A 16,157-nucleotide genomic window follows, 5' to 3' on the forward strand; every position below is an offset into this window, starting at 1 on the left:
AAGCCTCCTCTTATACTTTTCCTATTGACATCTCAATGGCCGAGATTAAGTCCCTAATCAACGACTAAGATTAGATCTGGCTTGATCCATGTCTTTTGGACCATTCTAACATAGATTCATATTAATACACATTAATATTTTACTTTCCTTAAGTTTAGACTTAGGGACTCCATTAAAAATATTAATTGTTTTAATATCTCCTGATCTGTTTAGAATCAACCTAAACCCTTTCTGGGTATTGGATATCTCATGTGCCCCAACCTCTCCACCAAATTTCGTGGCTAGAGCACATCCGATGCTACCCCAAATCAACATTGTCTACATACCACATGGCCCAGCAAGATCCCAAAAGGGACACAAAACTAACATTTCTTCAGATTGAGCGCAATCTGGTACCTCCGACATGTATCTAACATCAAACGCAGACTTGCCACATGGCACTTTACCAGTCCAAACACTGTCCAATTGTCAAAGTATACTTCCAGAAATTTGTGAATGAAATCTTTGAACGTCGCGATGACTACACGTGAAACGATCGTTGTCGTGTTCTTCAGCCCAAAGGGCATCAAAGTATAGTGGAAGCATCCCCATTCAATCCCGAAGGTCGTCTTACTTCGATCCTCCGCCGCGATCTTGATCTGATGGTACCCAGATAACCATCAGTGAACGAATATGGTTCGTGGCCACCAACATTATCCAGGACCTCATTGGTGAACAGAGTGGGGAAGGGATCATGCACATAGACATCATTTAATTTCCTGAGATCTACACATATCCTTATTTCTTCCTTCTACTTATTTTCTTGAAATACTATTGGGCTCACCCAATCAAATTCTTCAATTGGTTCAATAATACCCGCTGCGAGCTTCTTATCTAACTCAACGCGGACCCTTTCCTTATACCTTGGATTGAGGCAGTAAGGTCTTTGTTTCACAGGTTTCACATCCGGTTTTAGGGTGATCTTCATGACACCCAGGTCTCCTATTATTCCTTTCAGATCGGAAAACTTCGTGGGGAACAAATCCTGATATTTGCGGAGAAGTTCAGCGACCTTATCTACTATCGCATCGTCCTAATAGTCCTTAATCTTTGCAAACTTCGGCTCTGCCTCCATGCCAATGTTCACCTGTCTAGTTTTGAGCGACTCTATTATGTCGGGGTTCTCTAGTTGTGGTCCTTCAACTCTGCGGTGACCTTCAGTCTCTGGGATATTAATCTTCCTCGGATCTTCGTCTTCTTTTTCCGCTGTTACATTGTAACACTCCAACGCGTGGCTCAGCTGGGTGGTCTAATCAAGGTGAATCAAATCTAGAGGATCCTGCGGTATCTTGAAAATTGTCGTCTTAACGTCTTGCAACGCTTCGTCGATAGATTCAAATCCATCCTCAAAACTGAACGTCATCAAAAATCCCTGGCGCAAAATATCCCATTCTTTGGTGCCATGGCAGAGTTTCGTCTCCAAGCACCAATTCATTGGTATAACATCTAAGGTATGAAAAAACAGATGGACCCACTCCGGCTGAGGCTTCGCTCCATACACTTCAGTCCATTTGGCGAAATGATCGCGCGGATCATTTCTCCTGTCATACTTTTCTGTTAGTCGTACCTTCGGGTGGCCAAAGAGTATCCTCATCATCCTTCTATATTCGTACCAGTCATCAAAATTGCCCTTGTGCGTACCCCACCATCTTGCGAGTGTAGCGTGCAGCGCCCAATCTAATGCCTGGAAGCGATGCTTCTCGGGCACTTCCCTTTCGAATGCATCCAAAAAGTGATCAACGTCAGTTAACCCATCATAGTGAGGCAGATTTCTTACCTTTGATGATACGCAACGCAACGACTTGGTCATCATATTACAGCGCAGCGTAGATACTTCATGCAGTTGATTTTGCTAGTGCTCTAGTTCTTCGTCCGAATCTGATGTGCAGGAGCTCTCGCGATCCCATGCGATACGTCCATCTATTGTCGGATTCACCCAATCCTGATTGCGTGCCGTTATCTTGTAAATCTGGTCTAAATCGTTGTCACTTTCATAATCGCGGACTGACTCAGTATAGCAGGGTCTAGTGGCACCACTTTGCGGAGTGATTTCTTCTCAAATATCATCTTCTGTTTCTTCAAATTGATCACCCCATTCTTGTCAGTGGCCCAATTGATCCCTAGAAGCGCGGGGTAGGGATTGCTGTCATCCACAATCTCTATCACTTCAAAATCAGCCAACGCGCTTGCGCCTTCAATATGCATTGTTACTCCCTGCAATCTCCCAATTGGGATGATCTTTTGTTGATTTTCCATTCTTAACTAAATCAGAGACCACTGCAGTGCAGGTCTTCCCATTCGCTCCCATGTCTGTTTAGGCAAAACATTCGCGTCAAACCCTAGATCCAAGATAACTTGGTCCATTTCGTATTCCCCTATCTGCGCGGTGAGTCTCATTTCACGTCCAGTCCTTGCCTTATGCTTACCAAGCTTTCTGACTACGCGCGGTTCGTCAGTAGCATTTTCCTTGCCAGCACACTGATTGATCAGTTCCTGCAGTCCCTTCACAACCTTGCTATCGCAGAGCAGTTTCATGCAGGTCTCCAAGAACATGGTAATCATGGATGGGTCCATTTCTTCAACCGGTTTCTCCTGACTTCCTGAGGTAGAGGCCTCAGTGAAACTTTTCTTCACTTCCATAAATGTTTCTTTTGCGCGTTCTAGATCAAACTTAGTCTCCTTTTCTGGTGCTTTGCGGACCCACTCACCTTCTGCAGGCTGCTTCCCCTTATCCTCACCAGTCATTGTTCCACTTCACAGCATAATGTTTACCTTATGGTCTTCCTCGCTAGGCGCAACCCTCATCATCTGTAGGTTCTGAGCCGACTTCAGAGGCTGTGCCCCCTTTTCGCGAATCTTAGCTAATAATATAGGTTAATCCTCCGTCGCATGGTCAAACTGAGTACAATAGTGGCATGAAAGACGTATCGGATTTGGGTAGTCTCTCACGTAGTGTCTTGGTCCTCCACAATTGTAACAAATAAGTTGCCCTCGACCTCTACCAGGTCCTCCTCCACCTCGGCCTCGTCTGCCCCCTGATACTCACCTCGTGCTCCTTCAACGCCTTGGTCCGGAGGCTGCGTTTCTGCCTGCACCCTGTATGTAGGTGTCCTGTCCATCATTAATTCGTAACTACAACAATTGCGCTCGTCATGACCTACTGATTGACATAAATTGCAGAAGAGTTGTTGTGGAGTTTGTACGAATTTCTGTAGCAAATGGCAATTGTCGATCACATGTTTCCTAGCTACCTGGCAGATAGCACACCATAGCGTGGGCCCTGTACTTGGCCCTGTTGCAGCCTCCGACCTCGGAGGCATTGGTCCCCCTGCTGCAACATAATGCTCAAAGACTGGATAGTGATCCTTGTCATGCCCCTGACCTTTGCATTTCAGGCACTAGACTTCTTCGCATACCTCAGGCTGAATTGTCCTATCGTTTTTTAGACTCTGCATCTCCAGGCAGAGGTTCTGCAACTGTGCATGAATCTGTTGAACCCCTAGATTAGCATCTAGCATCAATGTTTCATGTAATCTCATTGCAATCTCCAGAGCTTCCGCCTGAGTCCCAATCTTCTGTTGTGACAGCTCAACCCTTAGATGAGGCAGGAGTGCAACCACAAACCATTCACGGTGCTGCCCATCTGTCAGATTCATGCTAGCTTCGCAGATCTTACACTTCAATCTTTGGTCCAACTCCCAGGGTGTCTCACCAAGCTTCATCAGAATCTCTTTGAACCCCACAATGGATTGCGCTTCAGACTTAGGTCTACTGAATTCCTTATTTAGCGCAGTCTGGATATCTGCCAACGCGGACGTCGGGTTATCAGCACTGTACTTAATGTACCACGTTAGTGCGCGGTCTTGCAAAGCACTAACCAATGTAGCTTTCTTCATTTGATCATCCGTGATACCCTGAGCTTCCCATACAACCCTCGCGACGAACCAAAATTGGTTCGGATCTTCATTCCCCAGGCCCTTGAACACAGGCAACTTTACTGAGTTCGCCATATTGAACGGTGGTGGTGGTAGTGGTGGTGTTGGCGAGGGTGTAAGCAGTGGAGGTGAAGACGGAGGTGGTGTGGGTGGATGAGGAATTCGTGGGAACCCTTGTTTTATAAACTGAATAGCGCTCTGCGAAGAAGCCTGTGCTGCTTCCTTGTTGTCACTCAGAGGGGGTTCAATCAACGGGCTATATTCAGGGCCTCTTCTTCCTCTGTCCCTGAAAGTTCTTCCACTTCGCGTTGCTCCAAACATCAAGGCAACTGCATAACCCGCTTTTCACACAATAGCATCTTAATCCAAGTATTTAATGACCTTAAATACTTACCTCGCAACCCTTTGAAGAAGCGCCGCTCTGCGTCGCTGTAACTGACTGAAGTATCGACCGCGAACTCTGTCACAAATCCCCCTATGATATAATCGAGCCAATGATCGACAGCGCGCGCGATCTTATCTTCAGAGGCTTCCAATATTTGCACTAACTCCAATGTCCAAACAATTGGACCGTCAAGCCTCCACCTCCCTTGGCCGTCTGCCAACTTTGCGATCCACTCGTATAATTCAACTGGGAAGGAATAGAAGAAGATTTCGTGTATCTCTGTGTACATATATCTGTCCAACCATTGTTCTTTCGTCAATCGCGGATTCCTGTTTTCCTGTGCCACGAATTCGTGGATTGTTTTATGCAACCAATCTTCAATCTCTTTCTTAGTTGGGTTCTAATCAGTGTTCCACAGGGACACGTCCCCCAGGGTCGGGTGCGCGCACCCTTCGCACCCCACGCACCCCGGACGGGGGGATGCCTAGGGAAATGTTTCCCCACAGCTCCCCTTTTGGAGAGACATGGGGAGGCGCAGAGGGGGGACGTTTCCCTAGTGTGGGGGATGCAACTCCCCAAAAGGGGGACGCCCCTCAAAATGGGCTATGCGTCCCCCCTTAAATTTGCTTGTAAACAATGATTTATGACAGGGAAACATAGTATTTGATCATATTGCAATTCATGCTATGCAATTCATGGTAATGTTAAATTCTTGAAGTAAAAGTGACATTCTCCTTTATCTTTCATTTTCATCCTTTTACTTAAATTTTTAACATTACCATGAAATGACTCAGGATGTTTGAGAGTGGTTGCGACCTCATTGGATTTCATATGGAGAAAGTAGAATTTTAGATCTCACTCAAAATCCAGTAGACTTAACAGTTTTTCAGGAATTCATGATTCAATGGATTGCAATGTTTCCATATTTAATCAAGAGCACCAAGCCCTTTGTGTACTTTAGAGTGACTTTGAGACTCATCACTCCACTGCTTTTGAGTTTTAGTTATATCAATTTACTATTTCAGTCTTCAAATATTAGTATCTATTATAGTTTATTTTGCTTAGTACTAATTAGATTCTAGAATGATGAATGATGAATTTTAATTTTAAATCAATTTAGAATCTAGAATAATGAATGATGAATACGGATCAGAGTATTCCATTATTGAATCTCGTGGTCTATGGATGAATCATGTATGTATTAGTAAGGATGATGAGTATGGATCAATGTATTTCATTACTTAATTCAATTATGTATGTATCATTGTATTTATTCTTTCATTATTGAATATGAATTTGAAATATATATATATATATATATATATATTAAAAAAGAAAAAAAATTATATACCCCAGTCTCCCTGTCCCCCCAAATATACCTAAAATTTGAGGGTACTCCCACACATCCCCTATATATATAGATATTAAAAAAGAAAAAAAATTATATACCCCAACGTCTCCTTGTCCCCCACTAAATATACCTAAAATTTGAGGGTACTCCCACACATCCCCCTTGTGTGTCTCCCCTTGTGCGTCTCCCCATCCCGGAGTCTTGTGGAACATTGGTTCTAATGATGCGACATCACATGTCTCGTTATGCAGATCTCGGTCTCGGCAACGGACCCATTTGTTGGCTTGATGGACCTTGACCCAGGTTCAGCCTTAGTCAGCCAAGCAAATCCCTACACCACTGGCCCTTTCGGAATCCGCGCGGACTAAAGTTTCACCCAAAGCAGTATGGGGGGATGCAGGAACCAAGTTTCCGCACCCTGAGATGGTTGTGATGTCGGTTTTACACTTTAACTCTGCCTTCGCGCAGATCAATAATCCTTTAGGGCTTATCTATGTACTTCTTTATTAGTCTTTCAGAACTTCCACGAAGGTTTGCGATCATCCTTCGGGTGACCTTAACAAGCGATTTAGGCACCTGCGCGCCTCTATAACTACTTACTGTATAGTTTCCCGAATTATCATAAGTGTTTGCCAACTCTACCATGTAATTAAGTTTGCCTTCGCGTAAACATATATCTCTACTTGCGTTCATATAACAAAGGAAAACATATATATTCACGCATCAAATTAGCAATAAAACATAAACCCAGTGCTTAACATAACATATTCACATGCAAGTGACAAAAGTAAAATACACAATAATTTCAGAATATTTCTCTCTATTGATGATTCAAATTTCCAGTATAGACTCTAACTGCCTTGCGCACATAGCTGTAGGGGTTCATGCACTCAGCTACGGACTTCTACCCTAGGCCTTTGCGCACTTAGTTGCAGAGCCTCTTTCCTATGCTAAGATTCTCGCTTTTAGCTCTTCACAGACTTATCAATGATTCCAACTATGACTTGCTTACTAAAAACTCTTCTAACAGTGCTTTTTATACAATCCCATGGTCCACGGACCAAGGGTGGATCTCATCAAACCGACACAACCTATCTAAACTAAGGGCGGAAACTTTTTTTGACACTTGATATCTTTGCACTCCGCGACCACAAAATGCAGAGACTTTACATTCCCTTATACAAAATTCGGACTTTCTGCCCCAAAACTTGGGCTTTTAACCCCAAAATTGACTCTAAGGGACCCGTTCCCAACATCAACAAAGAGGAGCCTTTTTACGATGAGTGACTATTAACTAACTATCTAATGTGCCACATACATTAATACCGTATCTAAAGAGGTTGGGTAGGAACAGAATTTGTGCATAGCCCATTATTTTGAGAGCTTATAAATATTGGAATTGTCATTAATATATTTTTCCTGCACAAAGTTGACTATATTTTGAGTTTTCCTTTTCTATTTGCTGAATTTTGTTGAGTCTTCAATCAAAGTTTGTTAAGCTGTTGAGTCTTGTGCATAGGACCCTTTTTACAATGAGTGACTAACTATTTAATGGGCCACATACATTAATAATGTATCTAAGTAAGAGGGTTAGGGTAGGATGCTAACAGAATTTGTGCATATTCTGTTGTTTTGATAGCTTATATAGATTGGAAAAGTCATTAATATATTTTTCCTGCACAAAATTTACTATATTTTGGGTTTTTCTTCTCTATTTGTTGAGTCTTGAATCAAGGTTTTTTGAGTTGTCTCGTGGAGTTCCTGGCCAGCCAAGTCGTTGCCAAGTATGAGACGAACAACTTTATGTAGGAGAGTTTTAGATACTTAGACTTGTGGCTCGGGGGAGGGAGGCTGTTCCTACTCCTCTTCATCCTCAGGGGATGACATCGAAAGGCATTGAAGCTCCCTTTTGAGTAGTCCCATGCAAGACATCCCTCTTCCCAGGATCTTGGTTTTCAACAGTGCTAGCATTTTAATGGCTGCGTTACTGCTTTGTATTCTGCTCTTTGAATTTAGACCATAGTATCTTGGATCTTATAGGTTAGATCTGCTTTTATGGGATCTGCCTTTGCACTTCTGCTTTGTAATGACACGGACATACTTAGTAGTCACTCTAAGCTATTTTGGGTCATTATTATCTTATCTTATCTTTTGTTTCCTTGTTATTGGATGTTGGAACTTGGAATAGTTCCATTCCAAGTATTCGAGCACTTCAATGTTTTTAAAAATAAATAAAAACCTTGGATTATCTTATTTTATGAAAATGCAAAAAGGGCCCCAATTCTCCTTCAGGTTGCAGTCATGTGGTATCATATGGGGGAGATCTTGATGGTCAATCTACAATTGGCAGGGTTCTGTCTTACATTATCTCTGCATCCTGGTGACTTTTTAACTTATGTTGCTCATATTATTGATTAAACATTGAACAAGGACAATAAACATAGAAAAGGGCAACATGGGTTCTTTATCTCATAAACATGTTTCCAGGGTATATTTCATATAAATTCTACCCGCATAAAAAAACTGCTTTTATTTCTAGTGAACATCTTAACTTGCTTAATAGAATAGTATCAAGTTTAATGAGTTTTGCAACCAAGTTGGTAATTATCGCCTATGTATTCTTATTCCTATAACTATGTATAAACTGCATTTGATTGGTTTCTAGATTCTGAGAGAAAGAAAGCATGGCAGACGAACTTATTCTAAGGATAAAGAGAATGTTCTCAGAAATAAAGAACATACAGACATCTGCATCTGCTTATGATACAGCATGGGTGGCCATGGTCCCATCTCTGGACAACTCTCAACAGCCACAGTTCCCACAATGCCTTTCCTGGATAATAGACAATCAGCTATTGGATGGATCCTGGGGAATTCCCCACTTGATTATCAAGGATCGTCTCTGTCACACTCTAGCATGTGTTATTGCTCTTAGAAAATGGAATGCTGGCAATCAAAATGTTGAAACAGGTAACTCTTTTTCATCCCTGGCCTAACTTAGCTATCTATTATGACTATACAGTGCTATTGTTTTCTTACAGAAAGATGGGATTATGCGATCAGTATCATTTTTTGTTGTTTCTTAAGGCTATATGTTGCTATTGCTTTCTGGCAGGTATATAGCATTATGTGCCAAGTAAGTTTTTGCATGCTGCCAACAACAATGTAGCTAATGGTGGAAAAAATGCTTGCAAATTTCAAAAGATCACTGAACAACAAATTGAGACTTGGTAGTTAGATTCTTCAACATAACTAGGCTTGAAACATAGATTTTAATAATTGGCTCCAAATCAAAATTATTGTTTACAGGATATTTTGGCAATTTTTGCACAAGAACCTCTGGGTACAACAGCAAGTTATATGTCAGTTGTACAGTGTCATGAGAAATAATAAAACATATTGATACAAGCAATGGGCATATGGGAAAATCCGAAAATGTTCATATGGTATATAAAGGGGATTGCCTACAAGTTTTCTGCATCCATCTTTTGTAAGCATTATCATTGTTCGTGTCTGAGTTCCGTTACCTTCTATGTCAACTTTTGTATATTAATTCACTTGTAAAACCAGATTGAACCTCTGGTTTTAAAAATTTAAAACTTAATTGCCTTTGTTTTTTAAGCTATTTTTTATTCTTCCACAGGTTTAAGATTTTTAAGAGAAAACATTGAAGGGATAGTTCATGAGGATGAATATACACCCATTGGATTTCAAATGATCTTCCCTGCGATGTTGGAAGAGGCAAGAGGCTTGTGCTTGGAACTTCCTTACGATTTGACACCCATCAAACTCATGCTCTCTCATCGAGAAGAAATCATAAAGGGGTATTTTTTGTGACTAATCTATATCTTCATGATCTCCCATTCTAAAAGTCTATTCTGTTTATTAAATATTTGCTGTAAGTTTTGTCTGCCTGTATTTTGGTTTCTGCAGCAAAGGAATAGACCATATGCATGAGTATGACTCATCTTTAATCTATCTAATTGAGGGGATTCATAAGATAGTTGACTGGAATAAAGTTCTTGAGCATCAGAACATGGATGGTTCACTCTTCAATTCTCCTTCTGCGACCGCTTGTGCTCTAATGCATACGAGGAAGAGCAATTGTCTTGAGTATTTGAGTTCAATGCTGCAAAAATTGGGGAATGGTGGTGAGTTCTTCCAAGTACATACTGTGCATATTTTCATTTTGATTAGCCTTATCATTTCCAAAGTCTAAGAACACAGCTCTGTCATTGCAGTGCCAAGTGTTTACCCCATAAGTTTGTATGCTAGGATCTCAATGATAGATCGACTACAGCGACTAGGATTAGCAAGACATTTTAAAAATGAGATAGTGCACACTTTAGATGATGTCTACAGGTGATTGACTTCCTTGCTTTTTACCAGATATTATGATTTTTGTGCTTAGTTTCCAAAATTTGCTGAAATTAGTATTGTCTGCCCAGATGCTGGATGCAGAAAGAAACAAGTAGAGAGGGAAAAACACCAACACCAGACATAGTTAGCACTTCCATTGCTTTCATCCTTTTACGGTTGCATGGATATGATGTACCTGCAGGTCCGTCCATTCTACAAATTATACCTTAGTTTTCAGAGAATTTGATGTTGAATATTTACTCTCTTTGGGCATGCACGCTTGTGAATATTCAATAGATTCCATAATTCTAGGCTTCGAATCCTCTGTGGAGGTTATATAATTATAGAGTAGCATGTAACGATATATCCTGACATAGGGGGTATGTCTTGGTTTTTTCATTTGCTTCAATAAAACCGATTGTGTAGATGTCTTTTGCTGTTATGATCTCCATTCTATTGAGCAAAGTGGGGAAGCTGTCACAGCAATGCTGAGTTTATACAGAGCATCACAGGTTATGTTTCCAGGAGAAACAATTTTGGAAGAAATAAAAACTTTCTCCAGGAAATATCTCAACAAAAGAAAAGAAAATGGTAGAATTTATGACCACAATATTGTTATGAAGGATCTTCATGGTGAGGTAACTCAACAACTTATATTCAGTTCCAAATCAGATATCTCAAAAGAACTCGACATTTCAAAGATTTTTGCAGTAAAATTTGGAGTCTGCTCTGTTTCTTTGCAGGTTGAGTATGCATTAAGTGTTCCCTGGTATGCCAGTCTGGAAAGAATAGAAAATAGAATATACATTGATCAATATGGTGTTGATGATACTTGGATTGCCAAGACTTCCTACAAGTAAGCTTTAATTCAGATCATTGTTGTGACAACCGACATTTGTATGACTTTTAGCTAGTCATATTTTTTCATGAGATGTAATTAGGATCTCCACGTCATTGAATTTGTAATTGGACTGCAGGATACCCTGTATTAGCAATGATTTCTTCTTAGTATTGGCAAAACAGGACTACAATATCTGTCAAGCAATACAACAGAAGGAATTACGAGACTTGGAGAGGTAGGCACTTAATTTGTCCAAAACCAATTGAAATACTACTTGGAAATTACAATGTCATATCAGCATTATATTTACTGGTTTTCTTAGAAAATTACATATGCGTTTGATGATGAGAGATGATATTGATGATTGATGTATCTCATTACAGATGGTTTACAGATAATAAATTTAGTCACCTCAAATTTGCTCGACAAAAGCTGATATACTGTTACTTTTCTGCTGCGGCAACACTTTTTAGTCCAGAACTGTCTGCTGCCCGTGTAGTATGGGCCAAGAATGGAGTTATCACTACAGTGATCGATGATTTTTTTGATGTAGGGGGCTCAAGTGAAGAGATTCACGGTTTTGTTGAAGCTGTTAGAGTGTAAGTGCATTCAACCTTCAACTATGACTCGTATATGGATCACAATCAAATCAATAGTACAGTCAATATTTAATTTAGTCTCTGAGGAATTTCAGGTCTTGGTCTTATATAGGTCTTGGGTACTGTAGTGTATATGATAGAATTAAAAGGGACACATTTCTGATATTTTCCAGATGGGATGAGGCAGCAATAGATGGCTTATCGGAAAATGTGCAAATCTTGTTCTCTGCATTGTACAATACTGTGAATGAGATTGTTCAACGGGCTTTTGTTTTCCAAGGCCGAGATATCAGCGTCCATCTAAGAGAAATTGTGAGAATCTTTATTTTCAGCGTGCAGCTTTTTCATATATAACTGGTCATACATATAGACTACGTTTGGTAAGGCCCATAAAATTCATTAAATTACAATATCCATGACTATGTCTTGTTCTCTTCATTATTTTCAGTGGTACAGATTAGTGAACTCAATGATGGCAGAAGCCCAATGGGCTAGAACACATTATATACCATCAATGCACGAGTATATGGTAAATGCGGAACCATCATTTGCTTTGGAGCCAATTGTTCTTTCATCAGTCTACTTTATAGGGCCAAAGCTTTCAGAGGAAATCATCTGCCATCCTGAGTATTATAATCTCATGCATCTCCTCAATGTTTGCGGTCGTCTTTTGAACGACATTCAGGGCTGCAAGGTATGGAATACTCTCTTTTGGATATCAAACTATCTGAAATGCTTGTTAAGTCCTATATGTGTATAAGAATCCCTGTCACTTGTTTTGAATTGTGGAACTGATTATTTAACGTTCCATATAATATCAGAGAGAGGCCAAACAAGGGAAGTTGAATAGCGTGACCTTGTACATGGAAGAAAATTCAGGAAGAACCGTGGAGGATGCGATTGCCTATTTGAGAAAAACTATTGATGAAAGCAGACAACTATTATTGAAAGAAGTGTTGAGACCAAGTGTTGTTCCTCGTGAGTGCAAGCAGCTCCATTGGAACATGATGAGAATCCTGCAACTTTTCTACCTGAAGAATGACGGTTTCACATCTCCGACTGAGATGCTTGGGTATGTTAATGCAGTCATTGTTGATCCTATTCTGTAAAGTTGCAGATTACAAAAGAGTTATGCAGGCCATCTGGAGAATGACCCCTAAAAATAAATAAAACAAAAAGGCTCTTCTCAGATTGGAAAATATATCCTATTTGTTATACAAGAATTCAGATATCAAAATTATAGCAAAATGTTGTTATAAATGGAATGAAAAAAGATATTGGCATCATGACATCCCGATAACAACAGAATCCCCAGCAGGGGATAATGCCTTGATGGTTAATTTGAATTCTTTTCGGTCTGTTAAAGGTAGAATTCGCTCAAAGCTACTCAAATAGTCTTTTCGGCTTCTGAAATCTTGCTGAATTTCAGTGGATGATTTATGATATTAATATACTGGTGAACGCTCTGCAGCCTCCATGGCCATGTTATTTATAAATTCATATGCAGGATTAGAGGACCTGGGCCTCTGCATGTAATGGTAAAAAGGATAAACATCTTGATCTTCAAGATTTTTTTTTACATGTGTTTCAACTGAAACATTGATTGTGTTGTTGAAGTGTAGTTAGGTTTGTACACTAAAGTGGCGGGAGTTGCGTGTGTTGGCTTTGTATGCATCTGAGTTACTAGTGGTAGAGTTTCAGATTTTCAGTGAAAATACACATTCAGGCATACATACTAGAAATAAAGAAAATGAAAAATAAAAATACTAGTGGAAGAGTTTCAGATTTTCTCTGAAAATACACATTCAGGCATACACACTAGAAATAAAGAAAATGAAAAATAAAAATAAAAAAAGGAGAGGGGAGAAGAGGAAATTTTAAGATGGTAAAGAAGCAAACATGATGTATCAAATTCTTTATTATCGTGTTTATCAATGCATTATTTATCACCCACACAACACATCCCACAAAGTGGGAAAGAAAATACTCATTCAATCCGTAACAATCAACCATTAACCAATGATAAATCTACTCTGATATTAAGTCACTAAGAATTCCAAATTGTTAAATGAATCATTAAATTAATTTGTAAGGCTATCATTTTAATTTTCATGATTATTGACTATTTGGAAAACTAATATATTATACATATATATTATAGTTGTTTCTTACCCTCAAAAATTGCGAGGGCTCATTATGTCTCTTGCGAGAATTGAACAACCTTTCCTTCCAACCACACAAGATAAATTGACAATTTATTTATGCACGACGCTTGATTTTAAGTATGATATTGTTTATTTCTGTTTGTATATTTATAATGTATTTTCCCCTTTTTATTTCACGTGATTTACATGTATGATAATTATAGTTGTTTCTTACCCCTCAAAAATTGCGAGGGCTCATTATGTCTCTTGCGAGAATTGAACAACCTTTCCTTCCAACCACACAAGATAAATTGACAATTTATTTATGCACGACGCTTGATTTTAAGTATGATATTGTTTATTTCTGTTTGTATATTTATAATGTATTTTCCCCTTTTTATTTCACGTGATTTACATGTATGATAATTATATTAATTACTCAAGTTTTATAGATTTGTTTGATTGATAGTAGATGGATATCAATATTGTAAGGTAGCATTATACAAATTTATAACATTTAATAAATTATTCACATTATCTAAATTTCTATTACATAATAGTTATTAACAAAAAAAAAATGAAAATGACTACTAAGTTAGAAATATGTGTGGGGCACATGCTTATTTTTACTATTATTAATTTAATCATGTTACAAATGATTGAAATTATGTTACTTGTATAACCATGTAAACACTAGTAAAATAGATCAATAATTACTAATTGAATTAGTAAATATACTACACGCTAATGATTTGGGTCAATTAATAAATGACTAAGAGAGATTCTACCAAATTTTAGTCATGTTACAAAGAACTTGGATTATGCTTCTATTGCTTGTCTTCACAAACTATTAATTATACACGTGTGTTAGTTCTTTTTCTATCATAAATGAGCCAATTTATACTTGTTGTTTTTGTGTATTGACAACAACTTTGAATTTTGTAAATAGTAAGAAGGATCTTTGATCACCTCCTATGAGAAAAACACTAATAGACTGGTTAAATTTGTATAATGTGTTATCACAAAATCACGCACTGAAGGCTGACAAACAGTGAGATTATGTGTAACTATTTCAAACCAGGCTTTAGACTAAAGCTTAGCCTCGTTAGTCAGAGAGGGCTCTCTCACAGCTTGTGAATAGGAATTAATAACAAGGAAAGATGGCTAACTCTTTAAACATCACATGAAAAAAATAAACTGGCTGGACACTATCAAGTCAACTCCCATTGGGCTTATGGAGTCTCACACATCTCAGCAAACTAAAACACTATCCTTTCATAGAAGTCAGGGCACTTTACATCAACTTGTTCAAACATTTTTCACATAAACACAGCTTGCAAAGCATACTGGAAGTCAGAGCATGTAACATGAATTCTGAGTGATTATGCTATTACAAAACTGTAAGAAAACATTAAAAGAATAGACCATCATCACACATTTGAACAATGAGACATATTGTGAATCCTGAGAAGAAACAACAACTGTTTGTATTACTGAAATCTGCTTTTTACATAAACCAAAATGGACCTGTTCTTTATCAAAATCTCCAACCCCTATTACATCCAAGTCTGATCCATTTATAGGAATACATTCTTAACTCTCTAGAGCTAGCTCGAAGGCTGCTATTAACTATCACATCTACTGATTAACTAATTCATTAATTACATAAGTGTTGAACTGTAAATTACAAAAGATCCTAATTAATTCAAACTCAGATCTGTCCATCCTTGTAGCATGATGACTTTCTGATCCTTGACACCTGTATCCATTCTGTTTTGGCCGAAATATATTGGAGAAGAATCCACTGAATGAACTAGCTTTGGATACTGGCTGCGTACATGGCTCATTTATTAATTAAGATAGGTGTCCCCTGTTTCCACGGTCCTTGTCTCCTACCATCCTTCAATACTTAAAGAGCATGCTCCCAACTCTTTAATTCTTCAATTACAACGCATATCACCATATTCCCAATGAGCTGGAAGCCTTTGAAGTAAACAGGTGTACAAACCAAATCACCGAAGACTATAACCAGAACCCTAACAATTCGGTCATAAAGTGCCTTTAAGAAAGCTTTAGCTAAAAACAAAATATTTCACCTTTTCTCCAAAATGCACACCTGTCATTCTCTGAATAGCTAGGATAGCCTCATGTGATCTCCCTTATGTTCCCTAAGCGTTTCCTTCAACAATTTGCTGATATTACCATTAAGCCGTTTGTCTTCATCATAAAACAACACCTACAGCAGTTTCGTAGCGCGCTACGAAACTGCTGTTTTTGCCTGAAAAATAGGTCTTGGGACAGAGATCATAACTTCTTACAGAAAACCTATTTGGAAAAACTGAAGGAGGCTTTTGTAAACCAATCCATGCTGAACAAAAACCTCCTTTGGTTTTTTGAAACACTACACCAGCTGCCCAGAATCGATCCTTGAAGACGATGTATAAAACAGGAAATTAAAAACTGCATCTACAGCAGTTTCGTAGCGCAACGTTCAGTCACTCGTT

The 16,157-nt window shown here is 38.8% G+C and overlaps 1 protein-coding gene across 4 annotated transcripts in view; it reads left to right on the forward strand.

The window, feature by feature from the left end:
• LOC149196873 (ent-kaurene synthase CPS/KS, chloroplastic-like) overlaps positions 1–13,074 on the forward strand; it is a 145,292-nt gene extending 132,218 nt beyond the window's left edge. The window contains exons 2-13 of one of the 4 annotated variants that reach the window (XM_089405671.1): positions 8,376–8,680; positions 9,354–9,534; positions 9,644–9,861; positions 9,952–10,072; positions 10,159–10,271; positions 10,496–10,707; positions 10,813–10,925; positions 11,047–11,145; positions 11,294–11,509; positions 11,683–11,821; positions 11,958–12,203; positions 12,331–13,073. In XM_089405671.1, coding sequence (XP_089261797.1) covers positions 8,395–8,680; positions 9,354–9,534; positions 9,644–9,861; positions 9,952–10,072; positions 10,159–10,271; positions 10,496–10,707; positions 10,813–10,925; positions 11,047–11,145; positions 11,294–11,509; positions 11,683–11,821; positions 11,958–12,203; positions 12,331–12,618 — 2,232 coding nt within the window. In that variant the 5' untranslated portion in view covers positions 8,376–8,394 and the 3' untranslated portion in view covers positions 12,619–13,073. Of the gene's footprint in view, positions 1–8,375; positions 8,681–9,353; positions 9,535–9,643; positions 9,862–9,951; positions 10,073–10,158; positions 10,272–10,495; positions 10,708–10,812; positions 10,926–11,046; positions 11,146–11,293; positions 11,510–11,682; positions 11,822–11,957; positions 12,204–12,330 lie in introns of those variants that run through there. The other 3 variants (XM_089405672.1, XM_089405674.1, XM_089405673.1) reach the window with 3 other exon arrangements.
• The last annotated feature ends 3,083 nt before the right edge of the window (positions 13,075–16,157 follow it).

Source organism: Pinus tabuliformis, chromosome 2_2 (genome assembly GCF_031772625.1).
Source record: "Pinus tabuliformis cultivar Carrire ecotype Pingquan chromosome 2_2, CPIR1, whole genome shotgun sequence".
Taxonomy (NCBI): domain Eukaryota; kingdom Viridiplantae; phylum Streptophyta; class Pinopsida; order Pinales; family Pinaceae; genus Pinus; species Pinus tabuliformis.